Source organism: Macaca thibetana, chromosome 1 (assembly GCF_024542745.1).
Source record: "Macaca thibetana thibetana isolate TM-01 chromosome 1, ASM2454274v1, whole genome shotgun sequence".
Classification (NCBI taxonomy): Eukaryota; Metazoa; Chordata; class Mammalia; order Primates; family Cercopithecidae; genus Macaca; species Macaca thibetana.
In genome coordinates, this window is record NC_065578.1 from 188,470,670 (window position 1) to 188,487,284 (window position 16,615).

Here is a 16,615-nt window from a genome sequence, read left to right on the forward strand (position 1 = left end):
ATATCAGTAACCTTCTTAACTGAAGGTTATAGAAGCCTAGAGTTCTAGTAGTTTGATGATCCCTCTGTGAATCAGGGAACAATAAGTAATAAGGCTCAGAGCCCAAATCCACAACACTGTCTTGGTAAATCTTCATTTATTTGATTTTTTAAAAAATGACTTGTTTTATAATGAAAAAAAAAAAAATACTGGGGTCTTAAAAGTAAAATAAAATACTTGTATGTGCTTAATCCACAAGCATTCATGTTTAAAACATGACTAAAAAGGTAAAGAGATATTTTAACTTTAGTACTTTCTCTTGACTAGAAATGAAAAGATTGCAAAACCGCATGTAGCAGGATTCCTCTTAGGACTGCCCTGTGCAGATTAGCCATTGATCCCACATTATTAGCCAGTTCAATAACACAAGGCTGAACAACTTCCCCCTGGTACACATGCTAAACTTTGAGCAGTAACTTACTGAACAGCAGATCCTAACTCACAGCCATATTGCTAATTAAAGAACTTGTAATTTCCAAAAATGTAGAATATCCTGGTATTACCAATAATTTTTCAAGTGCAACGGTATAAAACAAAGCCAGAGATTTTCAAGTAGCCCCAAAGATAAATCAGCATATGCTTTTCTTTTTCTTTTTCTGTTTGCGATGGAGTTTAGCTATTGTTGCCCAGGCTGGAGTGCAATGGTGCGATCTTGGCTCACCACAACCTCTGCCTCCCAGATTCAAGCAATTCTCCTGTCTCAGCCTCCCGAGTAGCTGGGACTATAGGCGTGCACCACCACGCCCAGTTAATTTTGTATTTTTAGTAGAGATGGGGTTTCTCCATGTTGGTCAGGCTGGTCTCAAACTCCCAAACTCAGGTGATCTGCCTGCCTTGGCCTCCCAAAGTGCTGGGAATACAGGCATGAGCCACTGCGTCTGGCCTAGCATACGCTTTTCACACATAATGCAAGTGGCATTATTACTTAGGCTCTAACTGATAGAGCCTAAGTAATGTCTCAAGACCACCTGAGAGATGTGCTACTTCAGATGCCTAATTTGGCAACCAAACAGAGTTGGTACAATTGCAACACACAGATATACATCACCTCCGAAGATCTCAAGCTTGAGAGCCCAACTCCCTGTGGATTTTATTGCTAATTAATTTTTTCAAACTAGAGGCAGTTTAAATTCATCCCTAATGCAGAGTTGAATACGCAAAATATTCTTAATTACCAATTTATGTTTTCCTTCAAAACACTGAAAATGTAAATGCCAAAGAGAGGTGGTACCAAATTACTGGAAGGTTACCATTGAAAGCCTTTGAGTCACAAAGTTGAGTGGTCTTTAGGATGCAGAAATATATTAGACCAATCCTGATTCCTCAGAGATGTAGAGAATTTGTTGAAATATAGTTTAGCATTTCACAATATCAAAACTCCTGAAATAAAATGCTTATTTCACTTACAATAATAATAATAATAATAATAATAAAAACCCTTTCTAACAGAATCATGAATCCTTAGTTTTCTCCTTTATTAAGAAAAAGATGGGGTTCACGGAAATAATGACCTCACCTGGACATTAAAACACATGTCTTCAGCTCTTTTTATTTCTTATTTAAATGACAAACCAATTGTATTTCTCAAAAATACCCCCCCTATAATTGTATGCCAGTCATTGCATCAAACTTTGTTTTGCAATGACAAATAGACTTTCCTTAGGATGGGAAATTTTTTATTTACATGACTACCTAACATGTCTGTTATGATTGTACAGAAGAAATTATACTTGCATGTAAATACATACATAAAGACTGAACTAGTAATTGTAAAGATAAGTATAAATAGAGATGAACTATAGTGAAGGGAGATATGTGAGAGAAAAGAGTTAAATTCAGTCATGTAAATACTGTACTGAAAAGACTTTAATATGAGAGAACCATAATGAGGAAATAGTCTAAAATGGTATTAAACTCCATTCTATAAAACAGACAAGGCTAAATTATTCTTATTCCATTACCACATAATGGTATAGGACTACTGTAAACCAATTACCTTATGGAATAGTTGCTAGGTATAGTTCTCAAGCCTGCAACAGTGATTGTGGGTATTTAATTTTAACCCTTGGTAGGAAAGGAGGAAAGGTGATTTTTCTCTTATTCAGGAAACCAAATAACAAGCAAGTCAGACTTCCCAGATTCACAGCACAGAAGCCAGCAGCTTTAAGCTGTTTCACAGATAAACAGTTCAATCATTCTAGGAGACAAACCTACAATTTCCTACCAAAGTATTTTTAGGTGGTAAAATTCTCTATCAGAAAACAAAACAAAACAACAATCAAATTGGCAATCAAATGGGGAGGTTAGAAAGCAAACCACAAGCAGTCTAGATAAGTTGCTATGTCTGTTGTAAAATTTAACCCTTTGGAGATACAAATAACAGAATGCCTACATCAAGCACTTGGGTATTCTGCTTTATTGCTGAGCCTAGCCAGGCAGAAAACCATTTTTTTGCTGCCACAGAAATAATGCCACTAATGTGACCCTGGGCTCTGAGAAAAGAGCCATGATTTCCTCTAACCAATTAAGGGGTGGTGTGGACCAGGCTCCAAATGAGCTGCACAGCAGTGGTCACTCAGCACTTCCTTCTCGGCAGAATGGGGAGAAGGAGAAGAAAACCAGAGACCACAAGCCTCTTTCAGAGATACAAGGAATTTTCACAGAGGAAAGCAGATTCCCTACAAATGAAGTTCAATGAAAAACAATCTCACCGCCAGAAGCCGAGGCACAAACAGACGATGCCCCATCCCCAGAAGTTCCAGCACTCGACACGCATACTCATTCACCAGCTTGCTCCTCTCGTCGTGCATGTCCTGGGACTTTTTGACAGGAGGTGTGAGCTTAGCAGCTGGGGCTGGGCAGGGCACCCCTTCTTCCATGAGCACTAAGTAGGTATCCAGAATGAGAAAGATGGATCTCTTATCCACAATTTTAAGAACTGCGGTGGGAGGGGAGCCAGGTTTAGGTCTCCCTGGGAGGATATACAAGCCAGTCTGTGGTGGGAATTGTCAGCTACTGTCTCCACAAGAAAAACATTTTGGCTAAATTATCCACTGCAAGAACCCCAAAGTAGACTGGAAAATGAAAATGAAATCAAGTACTGATCTAAATAAAAAACGGCAAAAGCAATCGAATGCAAGAAAATGGCCAAGAGTGATGCAGGAGAGTTCAGATACATGTGTAAAAACGGACAAGCTGCTTAGAAGGGTCTAGCATGTGAGAATGTGTGAGTGTGTGTGTGTGCGAGAAAGGGTGTGTGTGTGTCTATGTGTGAGAAGAAGCAGCAGCAGTAGCCAGGAAGCCAGGGCAGTTGTGAAGCTGCAAGGAGAAAAGGATGAGCTCATTGCAATCCCGATTCGTGACAAGCAGCGCTGTTGTTGCTGCTGCTGCTGCTACTGCTGCTGCTGCTGCTGCCTCTCGCTGTGAATCAGTAATGAAGGGGTAGGAAAGGAAGGGGAGGGAAGAGGAGGAGGTAGGTGAATGAGCATGCAGAGTGTGTCTCAGGGGAGAATGCTGTAATAAGAAGCCAATGGCGAGCCATTGGACAGATGCGCTTCCCCCTCTCAGTCTACCTTCAATCAGTGTTAGTCTGACAGCTTATGCTGTTGAATCCTAAGCCACAGAGAGATGAACTAGCTTTTTCTAACATGTGATGCCCACAGAAAAAAATCAGACAGCCAGTCATCTGAACGGCTGACCTTTATTCACTCTTGCTTTCTAATAACAACACTCTTGTATTTAAAGTGGGATGTTCCAATCCTTATTAGATGACTGAAACTGCTACAGAAGAGAGGTATTGGGGTGAACTGATAGAGTATGGACAGAAGAGCGAAAGACCAAGCATCCAAGAAATGACACACCCTCAAGTTGAAGTGTTTATGCAATAATAATGACTTTTTGCAATGCAAATACAAGAAGCATCTCAGGATTCTGGGAAGGCTGACCATAATTAAAAGGAAGATTTTTTGTAAACAAGCAATATGATAAATAATAAAAACCTACCACATATTAAGAGTATACATTTAAAGAACTATTAAAATTGAAATTCTTAAAGCAAAAATAACTTCTGTATGCCACAGACCTTGACAAACACTCAGCTAATAGTTGAAAACATGTTCTGATAATCTCTGATCAAATTAATCCTTCCCCAGTAATAATATAAAAATTATCCATAGTTCAAAATTTTACAGTCTTAGTGCTAATGTGTTATGTTAATTTACTTGTGAATAAATAATCAGTTGTAGCCAAATGAAGGCAAAATGACAAAATCACCGTAGGGACAGTCTCTTAACTTTATCCTAACAATTAACTAATCCATATTCAGCATCTTGATTCTGTGGTTCTGTAGTTGCTCTCTTAAGTACCAGGTTGGTTTCTCCATAAAAATTATAGCATGGTACAAAGAGAAACAAGGCTAAGAGAGCCAGAGCATGTATTTTGTGAGTCTTAGTTTTCTACTCTGACAAATATGTTATGTATCTACAAATAACCAAATAGAAACATATTTGTTGATTTATGTCTGTAGGCCTAAAGAAATAGATTAATTATGAAAATGAGCTTAAAGAAATAGGAAGAGAGATTCTGCCTCCCTTAACAATATATTATTTGGTTTTGTTTTTCCAAAATCTCAGAAAAACAAAAATTTTAAGAAATTTAACATTTAAGGCCGGGCGTGGTGGCTCACGCCTGTAATCCCAGCACTTTGGGAGGCCGAGGCGGGCGGATCACAAGGTCAGGAGATCGAGACCACGGTGAAGCCCCGTCTCTAAAAATACAAAAAATTAGCCAGGCGCGGTGGCGGGCTCCTGTAGTCCCAGCTACTCAGGAGGCTGAGGCAGGAGAATGGCGTGAACCCGGGAGGCGGAGCTTGCAGTGAGCCGAGATCCGGCCACTGCACTACAGCCTGGGCGACAGAGCAAGACTCTGTCTCAAAAAAAACAAAAAAAACAAACAAACAAAAATTTAAAGTATTATTTAGCAAGTCATTTTAAATGAAATATTTATATGTTGCTGTCAAGCCTTTTATTTCTTCCAAAAATGATTTCTTTTTTTTTTTTTTTTTAATTTATTTGTTTGAAACGGGGTGTCGCTCTGTTGCCCACGCTGGAGTGCAGTGGCAGCATCTCAGCTCACTGCAAGCTCCGCCTCCCGGGTTCACGCCATTCTCCTGCCTCAGCCTCCTAAGTAGCTGGGACTACAGGCCACACCTGGCTAAATTTTTTTTTTTTTTTGCATTTTTAGTAGAGATGGAGTTTCACCATGTGAGCTAGGATGGTCTCGATCTCCTGACCTCGTGATCCGCCCGTCTCGGCCTCCCAAAGTGCCAAAAATGATTTCTTAACAAACTATATAAAGTAGAGCTAGGCACAGTAGTGTGTGCCTGTATTCCCAGCTACTCCAGAGGCTGAGGTGGGAGGATCCTTTGAGCTCAGGAGTTCCAGGCTGTAACGTGCTATGGTCCTGCCTGTGAACAGCCATTACACTCCAGCCTGGGCAACATAGTGGAACCCCATCTCTAAAAACAAAAACAAAAAACTATGCAAAGTAAAGATCTTAATGTAAAATGATCATAAGCATAGAATATTACATATATACAAGTAAATTTCAGGTCCCTAAAGTTTTGGAGTAAATGTTTGATGTACTGCCTAGGATGAGGATAGGTTCAGCTGGAAGAGGGAGACCATAAGAGGGAAGAGGTTCTGGGCCTTTCACACTCTATCCCTAAACACACACACACACCCATACACACACAACACACACCCCCCCACACACACACATCCCCCCACACCTCCCCACATCCCACACACACCACACACACACTCCCCACACCCCACATACACCCCACACACCCACACTCCCACTCCACACTATACACACCCCCCCACACACACCACATACACCCTACACATCACACCCCCCACACCCTCCTACACATACCCGCAGACACAACATACATACAGCCCCTACACACACATCTCACACACCACACACACACACACCCAACACCACATACACATACACACACACGCACACTAGACACACACACACCCCTCAGCTCCATTTTTACCTTGTATACATACTGGTGTTCTGAATTAAATTTTGTTTGATAGGACTATGCTACATAGCAGTGCTACTACTATGAACAGCACTGCCATGGACATTTCACATTTAAGAACAAGGGAATATCCTGAATTGCTCTTAAATGTGAATGAAGAATTCAGTCACTTCTTAGGTTATAGGATTTTTTTCTAGTTGACTTTTTAAAGGGTAGGGAAGATGTTTCCACTCAACTAACTGGGTCTCGAAAAGTACTAGCAGAAGCATTTTTTCTTATATAAATCAGAAACAGGACTTGCCCAAAAAGAGTCCAGTAAAAATAAGTGAAAATTAATCAAGTGATTTTGGAACTGTATGGTTTGGCTCTGATGCGCACAAAAAGAAGTTAAAATCATACATACTATGTATTAAATGTAATAATTAAAATATGACTTTTTTATTATTTTTTTTGAGACAGAGTCTCACTCTGTCGCCCAGGCTGGAGTGCAGTGGCGCAATCTCAGCTCACTGCAACCTCCACCTCCCAGGTTCAAGCCATTCTCCTGCCTCAGCCTCCCAAGTAGCTGGGATTACAGGCACGTGCCACCATTCCCGGCTAATTTTTGTATTTTGAGTAGAGACAGGGTTTCACCATGTTTGCCAGGCTGGTCTTCAACTCCTGACCTCATAATCTACCCGCCTCGGCCTCCTAAAGTGCTGGGATTACAGGCGTGAGCCACTGTGCCCAGCAAAATATGATATCTTAATGAGCAAACCAAGTTTCACTTAAAACATTTAGGTACATTTAACAAAATGCTGTGTACAAGGCACAACCACAAGTGGTCATGTATTTCAGTTTCCCCATCAAAAATCCCTCATGCTTCCTTTATGCTTCCCCTCAAAAATCCTTGCATTCAAAATTTCCATCATTTCTGCTCTGGTCCTTTTTTCAGGATATTCTTTCAGAATAGGATGTCCATCAATATCAAGTAAAATGATTCTTCTAGAACAGTACTTGGTGAAATGAAAAAAGAGATTCTAGGGGTTTTTGAAGCCCTAAAAGCATCATTAATTTCAGTGAGCTTTTCAAAACTCCTCTTCCTCCCCAAATCCCAAATACTTTTTTTATTGTTGTTGAGATTCAGTAATAAATCACAGAACACTCTTCTTTTCCAATGGGATCTTGCTATGTTGCCCAGGCTGATCTTGAATTCCTGGGCTCAAGGGATCTCCTACCTCAGCCTACCTAGTATCTGGGATTACAGGCATGCACCCAATAGAACACTTTACAGAAGACATTTTTGAGTTATAAAGTAGTCCATAAAATGGAATAATAGAAAATAAACTCTTCTGATTTAACTAATTAATAATGCATGATTTCTCACATTTCTTTTAGATGAATCACCTATAGAGGAGAAAAACTTATTCCCTCTATTCTCCTAGGTTCTCTGCCTGGGGCCCTGCAAATAAGTCTGAGAAAATACAGGTTAGCAAGATAAACATAAACAGAACTTTATTAACAAATGCAGTATGCACATACATGGAGAAACTCAGTAATGACTAACTCAAAGGAGTGGTTACAACTTGGCCAGTGGTTACAACTCAGCTCATAGGTGTGAGCTGAGGCCATGCACAATAGCTCACACCTATAATCCCAGGACTTTGGGAGGCCAAGGCAGGCAGATGGCTTGAGCCCAGGAGTTCAAGACCAGCCTGAGCAATGTGGCAAAAACCTTGTCTCTACAAATAATAATAATAATAATAAATCATGGTGGCACACACCTGTAGTCTGAGCTAATCAGGAGGCTGAAGTAGGAGGATCACTTGAGTCTGGAAAGCTGAGGCTGCAATGAGTCACTATTGTGCCACTACACTCCAGCCTAGGTGACAGAGTGAGACCCTGTCTCAGAAAAACAAAAACTTGGGACTTGGGGTTTATCAGCATATTAAGAAGGAACAATACTTTTGTAGAGAAGTGATAAAACAAAGGAAAAGGACTTTGAGCTTCTAGGGTGACAAATTATAGGAAGGCAAATATATGGGGAAACTAATGACAGATAAAGACTAGTTAATAAGGTTTGTTTGTATAGACTCTTTCTTGGTGCCATCTCATCTCCAGTTATAAGGTTGCTATCTCTTTCCTGGTATGGAAAGTGAGTGGGGAGGTACCTTCACAAGAGGAATTTATGTTTGACTTTCAGGCACATGGGGGATGGCAGAGAGCTCATCCTGTGTCTGCTTTTTCTCAATTGCCTTTACCTCAAAATAATCCTTATGGCAAAGTGATATATTGGGGGATGACATACTCTGAATCCTTTCATACCCAATGAGAGAAAGTAAGGGAAAAAAACCAGGTGATGGTCCCAAAGCCATGGTCTAATGACTGGAAGTGTCATTCTCTGGAGTGCTGGAAGCAGGTGGTCAGTGCTGCTATCCCAGTTAGAGCCTTGCACTTGAGAATGCTCTTCCTGAACCACTCCACTGTGTCATGGTTATCAGACATGTTGAGGACACACATAGATTTCCATTGTAAAATGAAAAGCACATTTGACTTAATTCATGGACCTATAATTAAGAAAACTGAATGTAACAAAACATGCTAGGTAGTTATTTCAGTAGTTACAAAAATGAAAAAGGAAACACTTTCTGACCTGCAGGAGCTTAAAATCAGGGAGGTATCCAAATACAAAGATAAAGCAGGGTGTGATGGACACTGTAAAAGGAGTGACACACTGTGTGCTATGAGGTAGGCATGTCTCTGTTGTCCACAGTAGATGCAGACAGAATTGGGTTTATACTACTGGGATGGACCTAGACGCAAATCCTAGAGTAACGAGAATTAAATATATCTCTAAGACCAAAACAGGGCATTGCTTATTACATTATCTTTTAGTCACATTTACTAGCTGTAGGACATGAATAAATTACTTAGCCCTCTGAGATTCTGTATGGCAACGTCACCTTGCTGGCAAAGCTGCTCTGAAAATTTAATAAATTAATGCATACAAAGGAATCTCTCATAGTGCCTAGCACATGGTAGGTGCTCAATAACTAGTAGTTTTTTTCATTCTTTTCAGGAAGTCATGTAGAAGAAAAGAAAATGTGTAAAAATACATTGTGTTTCAATAGCAAAGACTTGGAATCAACCCAAATGTCCATCAGTGACAGATTGGATTAAGAAAATGTGGCACATATACACCATGGAATACTATGCAGCCATAAAAAAGGATGAGTTTGAGTCCTTTGTAGGGACTTGGATGCATCTGGAATCCATCATTCTTAGCAAACTATCACAAGAAGAGAAAACCAAACACCGCATGTTCTCACTCATAGGTGGGAACTGAACAATGAGATGACTCGGACTCAGGAAGGGGAACATCACACACCGGGGCCTATCATGGGGAGGGGGAAGGGGGGAGGGATTGCATTGGGAGTTATACCTGATGTAAATGACGAGTTGATGGGTGCAGCACAGCAACATGCCACAAGTATACATATGTAACAAACCTGCACGTTATGCACATGTACCCTACAACTTAAAGTATAATAATAATAAATAAATTAAAAAAAAAAAAAAAAAAAAATACATTGTGTTTATCTGGATTAGGGTTTAGAAAGACAAAAAGAACTTTGGATATATTCACAATAGAAAGAGAGTTAGTCAAACACTGAAAAGACATTCCTGTCAGATCACTTGCCTCTTTGGTTCACTAAGTCACAGACACATCAATAAGTAGCAAAGGATCCATGCCCTTCTTGACCAGGAGAGCGAAACCTAATTCTCTAGCTATTCTTTGCCTGATTGACTATTTTTAAAAACATGAACCTTCAATAATTTTGCAAGTTCCTAAGATCCAGCAAACAGGTCAAAATACAGGTGACACAGTGAGTAGTAGTGCCATTGTGGTACTGTACAATCCTGCACAAATCACACTCTTTCTTTCATTCCAGTCTTGATTCTGGGCTGGGCGCGGTGGCTCATGCCTGTAATCACAGCACTTTGGGAGGCTGAGGTGGGTGGATCGCTTGAGGTCAGGAGTTCGAGACCAACCTGGCTAACATAGCATAAACCTGTCTCTGCTAAAAATACAAAAATTAGCTGGGTGTGGTGGTGTATACCTGTAATCCCAGCTATTGGAGAGGCTGAAGCAGGATAATCGCTTGAACCTGGGAGGCAGAGGTTGCAGCGAGCCAAGATCATGACACTGCACTCCAGCCTGGGTGATGGAGTGCAAATCCATCTCAAAAAAAAAAGTCTTGATTTTACTCAACACTGTACTATATGCTTCTGGATATAGAAAGACAGATCAGATGCTGCCTTCTAACTTTATGGATTATTCAAGCTACTTAAAGAAAAGCTAAAATGAAATGTAATGAGACTGAGTTTACAAGTCATATCACAGGGAAATGAGTCTCATTATTTTATAGTTGGAACTCAAACATCGAAGAATTAGAGTACAATATAAAAGATACTGTGCAGTTACCTGACATTTTGGTGGGTGGTTGAGGTCACATGTTTATAGCATCTCTGTAAAATATTGTAGACTTACCTAGTTTGTAAGGAATGCTCTAACCTTGTAAAATTTAAGGCATAACTGTTAAAGAAGGTTTTTGGTTTTTAAATAGAAGGGAGAACTTTCCCCTACCAAAAGCAATTTAATAACATTCTGAATAGTCTTGGTAGCATCACTAATACCTACTGCCAATCCTTGTGATCAGATTCTACTGTAATGCCTTTATTAATGTAAGAATGTCTTACGGTCCATAGAGAGTCATTTTGTTTCTAATTGGTTTTTCTTTCTTCTTTTTTTTTTTTTTTTTAAACTCTTGTTAACCAGGCAGGAGTGTGGTGGCAACCTCTGCCTCCTGGGTTCAAGTGATTCTCCTGCCTCAGCCTCCCATGTAGCTGGGATTACAGGTGCTCGCCACCACACCCGGCTGATTTTGTATTTTTAGTAGAAATGGGGTTTCACCATGTTAGTCAGGCTGGTCTCGAACTCCTGACCTCAGATGATCCACCCACCTTGGCCTCCCAAAGTGCAAGGATTACAGGCGTGAGCCACTGCACTGGCCTGTTTCTACTTCTATGTCATTACTGACATGTAGCTCAATAGGCTGCTTATTTTATTACTGGACATTTAGGAAAGGACTATACTGTACATACTAAGCCAGACATCTGAAACTTCTAGTAACTAGGCTCAGTTATATATAAATAGTTTTAATTGCTTTATTGAATATGGCTGACATACAGAAAGCTGTAGATATTTTATGTGTACAATTTGATGTACTTTGCCATAAGTATACACTTGTGAAACCATTATCACTATCAGTGCCATAAACTTATTCATCATCTCTAAAAATTTCCTCCTATTCCCTTTGTTTTGTTTTTTTTTTTTCCTTTTGTGGTTAGAGCACTTACTATAAGAGTCACCTCAATTAAATATTTTATAGCAACATAGACTAAGTCTATTTTTTTTCCATGTGACATTAATTAAAATATTCAAAGAGAATCTTAACTTTCTTTTCTCTAAGCTAATCATCCCTGCTGCTAACTGGGTCTCCTATGAGCTGGTTTCTGGACCATTCTAGACTATTAACAATCATGCTTGCTGCTTCAAGAACACGCTTTGGACAGTATCTCTCATAGGGCTGCCCACACTGAAACAGATACTCTAGATATAACAAAATAATAAAGTAATGAAACCTTGTTAGACCCTAGAAAACACCAAGGTCTAACATGTTTATCCTATTGAAAAGACTGAGGCAGTAGATAAGTGACTGCTCATGATCATAAAACTTGTCAGAGGGAAAGCCAGGAAGCCAAGATCTTCAGAGCACAGATGCACGGCAGGGAACCTAGCATTTCCTGCACTGTAATTTGGTCTTTCAATTAATGTGGCCCATAAAGAACCTATTGTATTAGAAAGATTATGCTTCACCACTTTATTCCACATGGAATTGATCCGGAGCCTGAGCCTGCCATCTGGTATGAAAGAATCTAAGATTCTTAGGTTGAGTTGAGAAGGGGTATCCACAAGTCTGCCTTGAGAACTGTCACTTCTAAACACACACTTGTTATAATAAAGCACATCTGCCTTCTCAATTTTGAACTGATAAGCACTCTCTTTTCCAAATGAACAGTTCAAGGAGCTACATCCTTGGCAGCTCAGCCACAGCGTCTCTGTAAGAGCTGCTTTCTTGAAGCCATGTTAGTGGCACAGACTTGAAAATGGAATGCTATCTCAGTTCGTTCATCCCCTTTCCTAGGCAGTGTGGATAAAGCTCATATTTATTTTCAAGCTTAAGCAGAATGTATAAACATATGTTAGCAGAAGCCTGTTTTTAAATTGTGAATTGATCAGATTAAAATTATCGTGTATAGAATCTAGACTATTCCCTGATCCTCTCAAGCTAGACCAGCATTTTTTTATCTTTATGTGTGTGTACTGTCCTTGTTGTTAAAAAATAATGAGGTGTTATCCCAGCACTTTGGGAGGCCGAGGCGGGCGGATCACGAGGTCAGGAGATCGAGACCATCCTGGCTAACACGGTGAAACCCTGTCTCTACTAAAAATGCAAAAAATTAGCCGGGCGAGGCGGCGGGCGCCTGTAGTCCCAGCTACTCGGGAGGCTGAGGCAGGAGAATGGCGTGAACCCGGGAGGCGGAGCTTGCAGTGAGCCGAGATCGCGCCATTGCACTCCAGCCTGGGCGACTAAGCGAGACTCTGTCTCAAAAAAAAAAAAAAAAAAAAAAAAAAAAATGAGGTGTTGTATTCATCCTAGTAAGTTGTGAATTGTCTCCACCTTCTTCCTATGGTCCATCTCCAATTTCATATTAAATTTGCAATCTCTAACATCTTCATCTTCATGTTACATAGAATGCTAAGTATAGTTTAATAGCTGTCATTGTAAAAAATAATATTTTCAACGGAGGAGTTATATGGGCCAACCCATGTATTAGCAAGTAAATTTATTTCTACAAAATTAATATGTCAAGATAGGGACATTCATTTTTTTCTTTTTTTCTTTTATTTTTTGAGACATAGTCTCTCATCTTCACCCAGGCTGGAGTGCAATGGCACGATCTTGGCTCACTGCAACCTCTGCCTCCTGTGTTCAAGCAATTCTCCTGCCTTAGCCTCCCAAGTAGCTGGGATTACAGGCACGTGCCAGCATATCGGGCTAATTTTTATACTTTTAGTAGAGATGGGGTTTCACCATGTTGGCCAGGCTGGTCTCAAACTCCTGACTTCAAGTGATCCACCCGCCTCAGCCTCCCAAAGTGTTGGTACTACAGGTGTGAGCCACTGTGCCTGGCCTCATTTTTTTTCTTGAAACGGACAAGTCCATGTTGTGAAACAAAGGTGGTAATAGATTGCACAGCCTCCTCCCATTCTAGCTCTCCCCACATACATAAACACATACGCCCCCCCGCCCCACACACACACTCATGGCTTCAAATGGATTCAGCAGAATTTCGGAAGGGCCCTGCACTGTTTTTGCTGCAGATCTTCATACAGCTAGCTCTACTGCAACATTGGATTCCAATGTCATTTTGCTCACAGAGGCCTTCTCTTTCTCTCTCTCTCTCTTTTTTTTTTCTTTTCACTCTTGTCACCCAGGCTAGAGTACAATGGCACAATCTCAGCTCACTGCAACCTCCGCCTCCTAGGTTCAAGCGATTCTCCTGCCTCAGCCTACTGAGTAGCTGGGATTACTGGTGTAAGCCACCACACTAGGCTAATTTTGTATTTTTAGTAGAGACGGGGTTTCGCCATGTTGGCCAGGATGGTCTCAAACTCCTGACCTCAGGTGATCCACCCACCTTGGCCTCTCAAAGTGCTGTGATTACAGGCATTAGCCACCAGGCCCAGCCCAGAGGCCTTCTCTCTTACCATCTTTATCTAATGAAGGGCAGCAAAAAGTTTGTATTATTTCTTTTATGACATTTATCACTACTTGAAATTGTTTTCTTACTTCTTTGTTATGTATTCGCTCTCCCTGTCTCTTTTTGTTTGTTTGTTTGTTTGTTTGTTTTGAGACAAAGTCTTACTCTGTCTCCCTGACTGGAGTACAGTGGTATGATCTCGGCTCACTGCAACCTCCGCCTCCCAGGTTTCAGTGATCCTCGTGTCTCAGCCTCCCATGTAGCTGGAACCACAGGCACGAGCCACCACACCCAGCTAATCTTTTTGTATTTTTAGTAGAGATGGGGTTTCACTATGTTGGTCAGGCTAGTCTCGAACTCCTGGCCTCCAGTGATCTGCCCACATCAGCCTCTCAAAGTGCTGAGATTACTGGCATGAGTCACCACTCCTGGCCAGTTATGTATTATCTCTGTACCCAATTAGAAAATATCAGGGCAGGCTTCCAGTGGAGAAAAGCAAGAGATTCAAAAAATCTTAATTGACAAGGGTATGAGAGGAAAACAAACATAAAATAAGATCCTTGTCTCAGCTTCTTCTATTCATTCATTTTCACTTTGAAAGATTATAATTTTACAGGACCTTTGAACCTCTGTTTCCTTTAGCAACCAAGAGTCAACTAAAGTGACCCCTTGACATTTACAGATTTAATATTTATTGTTTCTGTTCTCCCCAGGAGACCCCACAGAGATACAACACAGTAACTTGTGGGTTTGCTGAGCAACGAACTGAGTCACTCCCATGTAGCAGATGGTGAGTAAAATTAGCTTATAGTCTTTGCCCTTCTCAGTTATTATACATTCTTATGACAAGGCAGTTATTTTATATCAATTTCATAAGTAAAGAAACTGTTAAAAAACCATAGCAGTATTGAAAAATCAGGGAATGTAAGAGCATCTGAAAATACATTCTTCATGAATGATGAGTTGTTTTTATCCCCTGAACCCATGTTTTTACGTACTAAAAAAAAAAGACCACAGTCTAACTAAATTGGTCTACCTGGTTAACAGTCCAACTAAATTGGTCTACCTGGTTAACTGCAGTGATTCCTTAAGATTGCCATGATTAATACCTAATATTATGCTTCCAAAAAGGCTGTTACTGATCTATAACCATCATAAAGACTAGCCACAGAAAAATGCAGAGACCATTTTAGACATGCAAGTAGCTGAGTCACTGTGGTTTTTGGTAAAGAAGAGAAAGGTTTCTATATTTAAAAATAAAGATATCATAATATTGGTATTTAGAGTGTCCTGTGAACTTTGGATAATACATGTTATATAACAGTCAACTACTTTAGGAATGAGAAGGAAATTAAAAGCACAAAACAGGCTGACTGCAGTTGCTCACACCTGAACCCCCAGCATTTTGGGTGGCTGAAGAGGGAGGATGGCCTGAGCTCAGGAGTTTGAGACCAGCCTGGGCAACATGGTGAAACCCCATCTCTACTAAAAATACAAAAAAAAAATAGCCAGTTGTGGTGGTTCCAGCTACACAGGAGGCTGAGGCACTAGGATCACTGGAACCTGGGAGGTGGAGGGTGCAGTAAGCCGAGATCACGCCACTGCACTCTAGCCTAGGCAACAGAGCAAGACTTCATCTCAATGTGTCCAACAGGTACACTTGAGGCCAGTAGGTACATCTGAGGCCAAATTATGATGAAAATGGAATGCTAAAAGGATGGGCACTGGACAACAAGCAGGTGAGGAATGCTATGAAGATAATCTTTTAGAAAGATTAATCTAGTAGCAGGCCGGGCGCGGTGGCTCAAGCCTGTAATCCCAGCACTTTGGGAGGCCGAGACGGGCGGATCATGAGGTCAGGAGATCGAGACCATCCTGGCTAATACGGTGAAACCCCGTCTCTACTAAAAAATACAAAAAACTAGCCGGGCGAAGTGGCAGGTGCCTGTAGTCCCAGCTACTCGGGAGGCTGAGGCAGGAGAATGGCGTGAACCCGAGAGGAGGAGCTTGCAGTGAGCTGAGATCCGGCCACTGCACTCCAGCCTGGGTGACAGAGCAAGACTCCGTCTCAAAAAAAAAAAAAAAAAAAAAAAAAAAAAAGATTAATCTAGTAGCAGAGGGCAGGACAGCTTAAGAGAGGAAGAGACTGAAGGTAGACAAGTCAGAAAGCTCTTGTAGTCAACTGAATGTGAGAAAATGAGAGCCCGGACTGGTGTGCTATGGAAATAGAGCCAAGCTTGCATCTGAGAAGTACCACAAAGAAGAAATACCTCTTCGGCGTTTCTGTGTTAACTTTCTAAAGTACAGGTGGTTTGCTATGACCTCCTTCGTATAACTCACTGATACAAAACCGCCAGAGAGACAATACTCTTTACCCAGTCAGGGAATGGCACACCACAAGGAAGCAGAATGCCTCCTGATAAATGAACACAGTCACTCTCTCAAAGTTCCGGATGCTGAGGCACAAAGTTGATTATAAGATCACTTGAACTGGTTATTTTCATTGCAAGTCTAATTTTTTTTTTTTTTTTTTTTTCCCCCGAGACAGAGTCTCGCTCTGTCTCCCAGGCTGGACTGCAGTGGCCGGATCTCAGCTCACTGCAAGCTCCGCCTCCTGGATTTACGCCATTCTCCTGCCTCAGCCTCCCGAGT

General features: G+C 40.9%; 2 protein-coding genes across 11 annotated transcripts in view; both read right to left on the reverse strand.

Annotated features, from left to right (window-relative positions):
- The window catches only part of CACYBP (calcyclin binding protein), a 753,822-nt gene that overhangs the window by 208,862 nt on the left and 528,345 nt on the right, over nucleotides 1-16,615 (reverse strand). Inside the window, exon 1 of one of the 3 annotated variants that reach the window (XM_050767287.1) lies at nucleotides 14,937-14,940. The exons of the other annotated variants lie outside the window; for them this stretch is intronic. The gene's annotated coding sequence lies outside the window, so the exon portion shown is untranslated. Of the gene's footprint in view, nucleotides 1-14,936; nucleotides 14,941-16,615 lie in introns of those variants that run through there. 3 annotated transcript variants of the gene reach the window in all.
- The window catches only part of RABGAP1L (RAB GTPase activating protein 1 like), a 790,617-nt gene that overhangs the window by 192,896 nt on the left and 581,106 nt on the right, over nucleotides 1-16,615 (reverse strand). The window contains exon 1 of one of the 8 annotated variants that reach the window (XM_050767105.1): nucleotides 2,751-3,957. The exons of the other annotated variants lie outside the window; for them this stretch is intronic. Coding sequence (XP_050623062.1) covers nucleotides 2,751-2,918 — 168 coding nt within the window. The 5' untranslated portion in view covers nucleotides 2,919-3,957. Of the gene's footprint in view, nucleotides 1-2,750; nucleotides 3,958-16,615 lie in introns of those variants that run through there. 8 annotated transcript variants of the gene reach the window in all.